The sequence below is a fragment of the Oryza glaberrima genome, chromosome 3 (assembly GCF_000147395.1).
Source record: "Oryza glaberrima chromosome 3, OglaRS2, whole genome shotgun sequence".
NCBI lineage: Eukaryota > Viridiplantae > Streptophyta > Magnoliopsida > Poales > Poaceae > Oryza > Oryza glaberrima.
In genome coordinates, this window is record NC_068328.1 from 23,642,899 (window position 1) to 23,653,548 (window position 10,650).

Sequence of the window (10,650 nt, forward strand, 5' to 3'; positions counted from 1 at the left end):
TTAGTTTGTGTAATCAAACTTTTTATACATATATTGACTTGGGTTGATAACTTGATGTATATGCAGAGTATGCAGGGACTGTGTATTATATTAGTTGTTGTAGAAAAATACTTTAATACCATTTTTTTCTTATTAAAATATATTTAGCACTTAATCGGCACATCAATATGAATAGTGTTGGCGTGACTCATAACAATGCAACACCAGTCGTATCTAAACTAGGCGGTTCCGATGAACTGTGGATGGCAAAAAAAAAAAAAAGAAAAGAAAAACCCAGCCTAAGACCCATCTATGAAAAAGGAAAAAAAATAACTTCTAGGAAGAGAAAAGAAAAAAAAAACTCTATTATTAACATACCATCATACACCTTTAATCAATTTTATACTTATTTTTTATTTTATATGTTTTGTTATGTTACTGTATTTAAAAAAATTATGTAAGGGTGTGTTTAGTTTTTTGGGTGTAAAGTTTTTGAAGTATATGGACACACATTTGAAGTATTAAACGTAGACTAATAACAAAACAAATTACAGATTCCGCCTATAAATCGCGATATGAATTCATTAAGCCTAATTAATCCGTCATTAGCAAATGTTTACTATAACATCACATTGTGAAATCATGGCGTAATTAAGCTCAAAAGATTCGTCTCGTAATTTACATGTAAACTGTGAAATTGGTTTTTTTTCTACATTTAATGTCCTATGCATATGTCTAAATATTTGATGTGACGTTTTTGATCAAAAAAATTTTTTATCTAAACAAGGCCTAAGTTGGACTGCCTTATCCAATAGCATCCCCTGACGCCGGCCTGGACCCTCTGTCCAGCAATGTGCTAACTGCTGGTGGAACAATACCATAATGAGAGAGAGAGTGTGTGTGTTAATTTTGACTTTCTTTGCATCCATATTATCTATATTCCTATGTGAAAACATATTTGTCATTTTTTAGAAAACTATTATCAACCTGGTATTACAATCATTTTCTGCATAAAGGAGTATATCTTAATTATTGCATATATATTTGTTATTAACGTGTGAACACCGTTGATCTCACATTGTCCTTTTTTTTTAATTTTACGAACAGTAGATAGCTGATGAGGCTGGTTGATATGAGGACTCTCTACTCTCTAGCCCCACTTATCTTTTTTTATTCCTTGAAAAAGATAGGGGAGTTGGTGGTATAGATTTATTGAATATCACGGGAATTTAAGATTTAATTTAACTTCAGCTCTTATTTTGTCCGGGTTGAGTTAAACTTGTTACTAACAGCGGGGACTGGTATTTTCCTTGATCTAGTGGGATACCTTGTCAAATAAAGAGACGTTTTATAATTACGGAGCTCAAAAAATCACCTCAATGTGAAAATGAACCTCAGTAGTACAATAATTTCCAGCTGATCATCTTCCAACCAAAATGGAAGAAAAGGAAGGCAAGACAAAACGAAATTCAAGCTGAGGTTTAGCACCTATAAAAACCGAGCTTCTCTCTCTACATAGACCATATATGAATCTGTACAAAATAATTCTACAAGCCTACTCAGCTTTTGTGATGTGTGTATAAATAACTCCACTATTTAACTGCAAGTTTAATTAATTTGAAGGAATAATTAACCATCTGATCTCATCATCATCTATCTACGTTATGATCATCAGCCGTCGGCGTCGTCGTGGACGGCAGCGCGTCGTCGTTCCTCCCTCCCCACTCTCTGATCCTCTCCTCAGCCATCATGGCCTGAAAAATATATATTTACAGCTTTGTCAGTTAACTTATTTCAGATTAATCTTCAAGGGAACTCTCCAACTTAGCCTGACAGTGATGTGTTCAGAGTTAATTATTTAGCTTAATCAGAAGAGGAGATAGCTGTTAACTCACCTGTCTCTCCCATTTTGTCCTGAAGGAAATGAAGGCCAGTATGGCTGTCTGAAGCAGCGTGCCAAGTGACATACCCACCCAAATCCCCTGCAAAATAAATAGTAGCAAATCATATCAATATATAGTTGTGCTGCAGAATATATATGTGCATTACTAATTCAGATTAATTTGTGCGGATTGAACTTGTGCTATATATTACCATTGCATCGAGCTTCAGCTTGAAGCCAAAGAGGACACCCAGTGGGATGCCAACCAGGTAGTAGCAGCCTATGTTTATGAACGCCACGAGTGATTGCCACCCTGCTCCTATCGCCACACCTGCAAAATTCAGACCACCCAAAATTATCTAATTGTTCAGATATCAACTGCTTCTCCAGCTAAAAATCCAAAATAATAATAATAAAAAACAATGTGTCTCGAATGAATGATCGGTCGATCAAGTAATTTCCACTAATGATAATTAAGTTGATAAAATGAAAGGAATTTAATTAATTTACCAGAGAGGACGGGCTGGATGCTGTTGAGGAAGATGGTTGCGGCGAGGAGGTAGCCGAGCTTGGCGGACTCACGGACCACGTCGGCGTCGTCGCTGAAGAAGCGCGGCAGCTGCGTCCTCCAGATGAAGAACACGGCCATGAAAACGGCGCCGACGATCGCCGACGTCGACACCGCCATCGCCACCGCGAACTTGGCCGCCTTCGGCCGGTTCGCGCCCAGCTCGTTCGACACCCTCACGCTGTGCATATATTATGAATTGAAGCAGTAATTAATCAGCGTCAATTTAGTTAATTGTTCAGTAATTACTCCCTCCATCTACTTTTCATAGTCATATTTCATCTTGGCACACAGATCAAGGATAAGTAATTGTACTTATCATCTATTTAAACATGCTACTAGTCATTCTTCGTAAACAATCGATTCATTAATATTTACATTTTTCGATGTCCATATTGCCAATCTTGTGTAGAAGAATGGAGAGTTACGCATTAAATCCAAAAAAAGTCATTAAGATGATAGGTCGTTGGATTGAAATACGCCTATCAAAAATAAATTTTTCAGATTTGAAAATATGCCTATCAAAAATAGATGGAGGGAGTAATTAGCTAGAATGGTGGTAGATTATTGATTACCTCACTGCTGCATTGAAGCCCAGTGCAACCATCAAGGTCCAGAGCTGGTAATTGATGCTGCAAATTTTCATCGGATTAATTAATTATATGCAAAGACACACATATATATATATACTATATAGAAATTAGTTATAAAAGGGAGTTGGTGAAATTCGTCACATACCAGACAGACATGACGTCAACCTGGAGTTTGGCATCCTTTAGGAGGCCGACAAGGATGAGCACTGCTGTGTAGTACCAAAGCTCCAAGCTAACCATTTCATCAACAAGATCAAAATAAATAATCAAAATTAGGTGAGTTGAATTGGTGACGCAAGCATATATGATTAGGTGTAGCAAATTAGTTACTCCATCCGTTTGCATAATTTTGTCAACTTTGACTAAAATTTTCTTCCACCTTTTCAAATGCACAATTTCCTATTTTGCCCTTGTGGCTGTCCACCGAAGAATCTAGCTTAATGTTGGCTCAAATCAAAATTTGAACACTTGCTACAGAAGAAATAATACCGCCAAATATTGCATTTAGATTTTTTTTTTCTTTTTATTTAAACAAGGGTTTATCAAGAGGTGTATATTTTGGTCATTCTATTTTCAAAAGGTAATTGCCACCCTATGTGTGCATTAATTGGTCAAAATTGTCAAAAGTAAATGAAAACGACCGGATCCAGGAATGATTACCAGAGCATGATGGCGGAGGCGAGCGAGAGCTTGACGAAGGCGGCGAGGTTCTTGAAGGCGAGCATGGAGAACCCCTTCCAAGCCTCCGGGAAGCAGCCGGAGACGAGGTAGATGAACTGGGCGAGAATGATGAGCCACCAGGTGACATTGCCGATGAGAGCGGCGGCGACGAGGCCGTGGCCGAGGCGGGTGAGGAAGATGTAGTTGAGCACAACGTGGAGCGCCAGGGCGATGCCGGAGATGGCCGTCATGGCCCACACCTTGCTCTGCGATTGAAAGAACTTCTGGAGAGGGAAGTTGGCAGCGTAGGCGAAGAGCTGCGGGATGACCCAACGGGTGTAGGTGCCGGCAACAGCGGCGATGTCGGTGGGCTGGCGAAGCCCTCTGAGGATGCCGGCGGTGAAGACGTAGGTCGGGGTGAGGATGACAGCGGTGGCGCCACAGATGATCCACGAGCGTTGGATGTAGACGCCTAGCATGGACACCTGCCCAGCGCCCACCGCCTGCCCGCACAACGTCTCCAACGCACTCCCCATGCCTAACTGTATGTAGCATAGATGAGAAATTTTATAGTCTGTTAGAAAGTATCTCGAGATATCTAAATTTTTATAATAAAATTTTTGGTATCTCGAAGTAGTTAGTACATGGAGGGATCAAATTTTACACTAGAAAATATGGTACATTCCAATACCTTCTAAAGAATGATAAAATTACCCAGCATACTTGGTTTGATACTTTTATATGCTCATTATTATTTTACTTATGATCAGTTCATGTTTTGGGAGTTATTCTTTTACTTTTTTCCCATTGTTTTCTCCATATATAATCCAGTTTCATAGAATCAGCAGAAATTTGTTGAGTACATGATGAACCAAGAAGAAAACCACTGAATTAATTAAAATAATGTTCTTTTCCCGTCGTACTAACAAAATAGAACTTGATCCGAGGGAACAACAAGTAAGTATAGGAATAGGTTTTGGTGCCTACAAAAATCATCGGCCGGCCGTGCAAGTGGAGCATCTATCGAAATGGCGTGATTCGGAGACGGTCGAACAAATCTACTAATCTAAAAAGAAAGCGATCGAGAGCTAGCTAGCTAAATACCAAAATGGGTTTGGTTTGGTTGAATTGGGTTTGGTTTGCTCGACGTCGTACGTGTCGAGACGCCTCCATCGATCGTCGCCATCGATCCATCCATCCATGTCCTACTCCTACTACGCCCATTCGGTCAACACTCAATCTCGATCGATCGATCACCTAGCTCCATCCACTGCCGGAACAAATGTTTGGCCTAGCTGTAGCTACTTGTCTAGCTACCTAGCTATATCGATCGTCCAGTCATCCTCAAGTGCTCAGTAACCATGTCTATTAACTCGCTACAATCTATTATATGTGATCGGTGCACAATCTTGACACACGTATACCTTTCGTGAATACTTACAGTTATTTACGAATAGAGAGAGAGACAGATAGACAAATAAGAGACGCGCGACATATCGTTGTGCTAAGAGAAGGATATATATAGATAGATCGATAGTGGAAAGAATTTACCATAATGTGATCGGTGTACAATCTCGACACACACCGTACCGTTCACGAATACTTATAATTATTTTTGAACGAAGAGAGAGATAGATAAATAAGAGACGCGCGATAGAGAGAGGGGTATATATATATAGATTGATCGATAGTGGGAAGAATCGTGTACGTGTGTACGTACATGGTTAGTTGCAGTATTGGTGCTAGCTTCTACCAGCTTCCGGGAAGTTATGATCATCATCATTTTAGAGAATGAGATGGCAAATCTTCAACCAGGCATTATTTGATGGTCCTTAATTTGCGTGGTTTTCTGATTGCCCACGCTAGCTAAAGCATCTATCTGGTTGTTGGTTGGTAAATCAATTAGCTTGAATTGCTTTATTCACCTTTAATTTGTGCATGTGATCCCTAGTCCCTTTCCCAAAACCACAAAATTAATCACTAGCGTACATGTGTCGGAAAAGGCAAAGATTATAATGCCAGTTCAACGTGTAGTATGCCGTACGTACAAACGTTCGTGGATGAAGATTATAATTAAGTTAAAGCACCGTGACATGTATTAATTAACTAACTAATGTTTCTTTAGTTGTACGCCTATATTCGACATGGCCCCATATAAAGGCATAAGTACTTAACAAGCTAGACTTGCTTGCTACTAGCTAGAATCGAACTAAAAGTGGTCATCAGTACACATCAATCGATATATTAGCCGTTGATTAATCGATTCATTAAATTGTTTTTGTTTAGCTGTACTCCATATTTTGTAGCTGATCGAGCTTATTAATTTTCTTGGCAAATTCGTTTCTGCTAGCTGCTTAATCCGGATGCATGCATGACGCATGGATATGATGGATCGAATTGAAATCCTCCAATTAATTGAAGGAAACAAATTGATGGTGTAGATTACAGCCGGGGCAGATGCAGATGGAGACGTGCAAACCACCCTTTGTCGCATGGTTTAGCTCGGCTCGTTAATTATGGCCTGCTTAATTTGCTTATTAATTTAGGTAGTGCTATATGCTTAGCCAGCTATATATATATATGTATTTCATTCATAGGTTCGCTCCAAATATATATGCCGATTTAATTTTAAAAGTGCTTTTGTTTTGAACGAAATGGTGGCAAGGAGAAGAGTTTTTGAGAAAAAAACATGCAAGCTAGCCGAATCTAATTCCTCGCACAAGTGCACGTACCAACTATAGAGGAATTAATATGCTAGCTAGCTAACTGTCACAAACTTTACCAATTAAGCAAGTTGAGTGGATTTTTCAACGTTTTTGTGGTGTTAAACAATTAGGCTGTCTTCGAGAGGAGAGACCCCTCCTCCTCCCGGCACATAAAACGAATCTCGTATTATTGCATAATTAATTAAGTATTAACTATTTTTTTTAAATATGGATTAATATGATTTTTTAAAAACTTTTATGTAGAAAGTTTTTTTTTTTGCATAAATCACATAATTTAGCAGTTTGAAAAGCGTGCGTACGGAAAACAACAGAGGTGGGTTTGGAAAATGAGGGAAAGAACACAGCCGTACTAATTTACATATGAACTTGTAGCTGGAAGCAGCACTAATATAATAAGCTTATTACCTCCTCTGTATTAACTGTCTGAACTTTTAAGAGGGTTAGCTAGCTCGATGCAAATCTAATAAGATGTTCTGAATTAATGAACATGCATTTCGTACAAACACAGTAACTAACATGTGTGCTGCAAAGTATATATGTGATGGTGATCAAAAGTTAGCAATTAATGGAAGAGGAGAGGAGAGATGATGAGTCCTCAGTTTGTGTGCGATGAGGTTGCGCGTATTGAGTATATATACGTACCAGGACACCGTAGGAGAAGCCCTCGATGACGTTCTCGACGACGGTGACGGCGGCGAGCTCGACCTGGCCGATGTGGCCCACGAAGCCGACGGTGACGAAGCCGATGGAGAACTGGAAGACGGCCGTCAGGATGGCCGGGAACGCGATGTGCCACAGCAGCTTCGACTCCTGCCAGCTCTTGCTCACCAGCTTCCCCATATCGATCAATTACTCTATTTAACTGATCCGATCGATATCGTTATATCTCTCTCTGATCAATCAATCGATGTAGCCAAGAACAGTGTGTAGTCGATATCGCCACCACTCTGAAGAAGAAGCTTTTGAAGAAGAAGAAGAAGAGGAGGAGGAGGAGGAGGTAGGCAAGCTAGCTATGGTTTAGCTAGCATTGAGAGAGAGAAGCTAGGCAGCACTATTTATAAGCTTTGTGGATATATTGTGATCTGACGCTGTTGCTATATGGAGAGGGAGCAAATTAAAGGAGTTGGCCAATTAAGGCTGCTACGATCGATACCAAGGTGTGTACTGCCGTGAAGCAGTTAAGTTGTTGCCGCATCGTTGTTGCTGAGTCTTTGAATCTAGGAAAAAGAAACCGTGGACATACCAACATATACTTATGTTTCGAAAGCTATCTCTAATCCTTTCATTTAAAATAAACTAACCTAGTATATGATACGATACTATCCAATACTATAAATATAGATCAAGACTTTATCAAAATTTATTGTGCATGCACTTTATTTAGCTATTCTTTATTTCTTTTAGCTAAGCTTGACCACATCTAGAATTTAGAACACTATCTAAAAAAACAATAACGTTATCTAAAAATCTAGAATTAGAAGAATTGGAGAGAGAAAGAGGGGGGTTAGTGGCATGTAGTGGTCGTAGGGGGGGCGGGTTAAGTGAGCAGTGCGTGATACGATGTCGATGACGACGACGAGGACGATGATCGATTTGTGGACGACACGTTGCGTGTGCTCTCTCCTGTGGCTCCCTTCATTTTTGCTGCCCGGTGAGGCCAAAATCGAGTACGTCTGTACGTGCGTGTGGTGGTGGAGGAGGCTGCTTGGTGAGTTGGTGGGGGCCAACTGGCGGTGAGTGAGAGGTCAGTGTGGGTCCCACCGGGATGAAGCAGGTGTGTGGGTAGGTGATCGAGAGCGTAGGTATGTCGGTCGACGGAAGTCGGACGGACGGATGTTTTGCGGCCAAACAGGGGCAAAAACCTCTGCCCGAGTAGTTCTGCCTGCCGTTTTGCTCACTCCACGGATTGTTTTCTAAAAAGAAATGATTTAAAGGGACGAATAAATTGTGAGCGTGTTAGAATTGAACGTGAAATTTCGGGGTTGAAACCATACATTTTTTATCATCGTACTATCAAGTGCAGTGCATCTCTCTGTGGATAGTTTTTGACTTCTCAAAGGATAAAGGCATGCCTTAGGCTCATCGATTGAGATACCTAATTATAAGGTTATTAATAGATAGATATATGAAAAAGAGATTTCATATGTCAGTGGCTCAAAGCCATATAACTTATATCAGAGAATCGTATTCCCTTCTAGACATATAGATGCTTGCATGTGAGGCTGATGATTATTCTTTCAGTCGCAGGCAACGTGTCCGTCGACAGCGATACGCTTATAGCGATTTCGTGAATCTTAAGATACGCTGATATATAATCTTTGGAGATGCTCATAGGAATAGGTATGCATATGTATATTTACAGGGGTTAGTATGCGCATGTTTATATGAGCGCATAAATCTATATTGCGTTTTAGAAAAAAAAAAGGCACAATTAGTGATCCTCGTCTGATATTAGACAAGCGTTAGACGGTGCTTCACTATTTGATACTCTCTCCATTTCAGGTTATAAGACGTTTTGACTTTAGTCAAAGTCAAACTGCTTTAAGTTTGATTAAGTTTATAGAAAAAAGGTAGTAACATTTTTAACCCAAGACAAATTTATTATGAAAATATATTCAATTATTGATTTGATGAAACTAATTTAGTATTATAAATATTATTATATTTATCTATAAATTTAGTTAAATTTAAAACAGTTTGACTTTGATTAAAGTCAAAACTTCTCAATCACAAGCAACATTTAAAAATACTACTCTTACCCTTTTTCCTCTTCTCTTACTTACACATGGGACCTCCTTAAACTATTGTTTGTACCCTCTCACACCTAATTAAGCTCAGTGTTTGTATGTGTTGTCAAAGCTGTGCCCATCTGTTGGGTAGAATCTGGCATCATTCCATAGCTGGGTGGAGTGGAGAAGGGCCAAAGATGATTACTGGATCCGTTTCAAATTAAGTTGACACTGCACAAGCCGCATACATCCCTTTTCCCCTGTCAATCGATCTGTGTTCTGGTGGAACAGAAAGCTACGTACTCCATACAAGCATCTCCCTTTTTTTTTTTTTGACCTTTTGAAGTTAGGAAGAAATTAAACTTGACCAATAAGCGATCTCTTCTCGTTCAGACAGTACTCATTCCTTCAAAAAAAAAAAAAAAAAAACTAACCTAAGTATGAATGGGACATATTCTAAAATAACGAATCTGGATATAAGCATGTGTGTGCTCCTGATTATTTGAGTGGCAGTGCTCCTTCTCTTTTTTTTTTTTTTTTTTTTTTTTTTTTTTTTTTTTTTTTTTTTTTTTTTGCGGGGAGGCAGTGCTCCTACCTGTTGCATGCATGTGTGGCCAATTCATTTTCTGTAGTTGAGTTGAAATAAAATTCGGACTTTCTGGGGAAGGCCATAATTTTCTCTGGAATCTGCCACTGCATATGGCACGTGGGACACGACATCAAAATCCATCATGAATAGTGGAGTATATATTAATCATGCTGTCCATGTGCAGTAATCGTGCTTTTCGAAGGTTGTTACGGTACATTCTACGACTAGCCGTACAACTACCTCCGTCTAAACGAAATTCATAATTTTACACTGTTTATGCATAATGTCTTACCGTTCGTATTATTATTATTATTATTATTATTATTATTATTATTATTATTATTATTATTATTATTATTATTATTATTATTATTATTATTATTATTATTATATTATTATTATTATTATTATTATTATTATTATTATTATATTATATGATAAAATACATGAATAATAGTTTATGTGTGACTAACTTTTTAAAAAAAATTATAAACTTTTCAAATAAGATGGATGGTTAAACGTTGAACACGAAAACCTACAACTGCACTTAAAATCGGACAAGGTAGTACTAGGTAAGTAGAATTTAAATTTAATTAGAGATTTTCATGAGTATAAAAATATTTTATTTAAAACTTCGCTAAGATATCTTTATCCATTGATGTTTTTTAACATGTTATATGACATGTGGATTTATTAGGGCATTATAGATTTTAGGTTTTAATTTTAGCCCTATAAAGTTTTTACTATTTGTACTATCCGATGTACTTCCGCTGTCTCGTGAAAACCTAACCTTGTGAAATGGAATATAATTATAATGACGGAGAGAGTAGAATAAAAGAATCGAATCCGTGGGATCTCACAAAATCGAATACTCAGAATCATTGAAATGTAGTTAGGAAAAAAAACATTTCTTTACTGTGTTCA

The 10,650-nt window shown here is 38.3% G+C and overlaps 1 protein-coding gene across 1 annotated transcript; it reads right to left on the minus strand.

The window, feature by feature from the left end:
* Positions 1 to 1,310: 1,310 nt before the first annotated feature.
* On the minus strand, positions 1,311 to 7,562 carry LOC127765805 (protein DETOXIFICATION 29-like). Its single transcript, XM_052290765.1, has 8 exons — positions 7,051 to 7,562; positions 3,683 to 4,224; positions 3,168 to 3,254; positions 3,005 to 3,061; positions 2,372 to 2,610; positions 2,074 to 2,192; positions 1,875 to 1,961; positions 1,311 to 1,733 (listed from the first exon to the last, which is right to left on the minus strand). The coding sequence occupies exons 1-8, from the start codon at positions 7,246 to 7,248 to the stop codon at positions 1,629 to 1,631; spliced, it is 1,434 nt and encodes a 477-aa protein (XP_052146725.1). The 5' UTR covers positions 7,249 to 7,562; the 3' UTR covers positions 1,311 to 1,628.
* Positions 7,563 to 10,650: the final 3,088 nt, after the last annotated feature.

Bases quoted from the DNA above. Each gene is read 5' to 3' on its own strand.
- LOC127765805 (XM_052290765.1), bottom strand. From the start codon at position 7,248: ATGGGGAAGCTGGTGAGCAAGAGCTGGCAGGAGTCGAAGCTGCTGTGG. The intron at 2,611-3,004 runs GTAATCAATAAT...ATATATGCACAG, and splicing joins GGCTTCAATGCAGCAGTGAG to CGTGAGGGTGTCGAACGAGC. The intron at 1,734-1,874 runs GTGAGTTAACAG...TATATTTTTCAG, and splicing joins GGACAAAATGGGAGAGACAG to GCCATGATGGCTGAGGAGAG.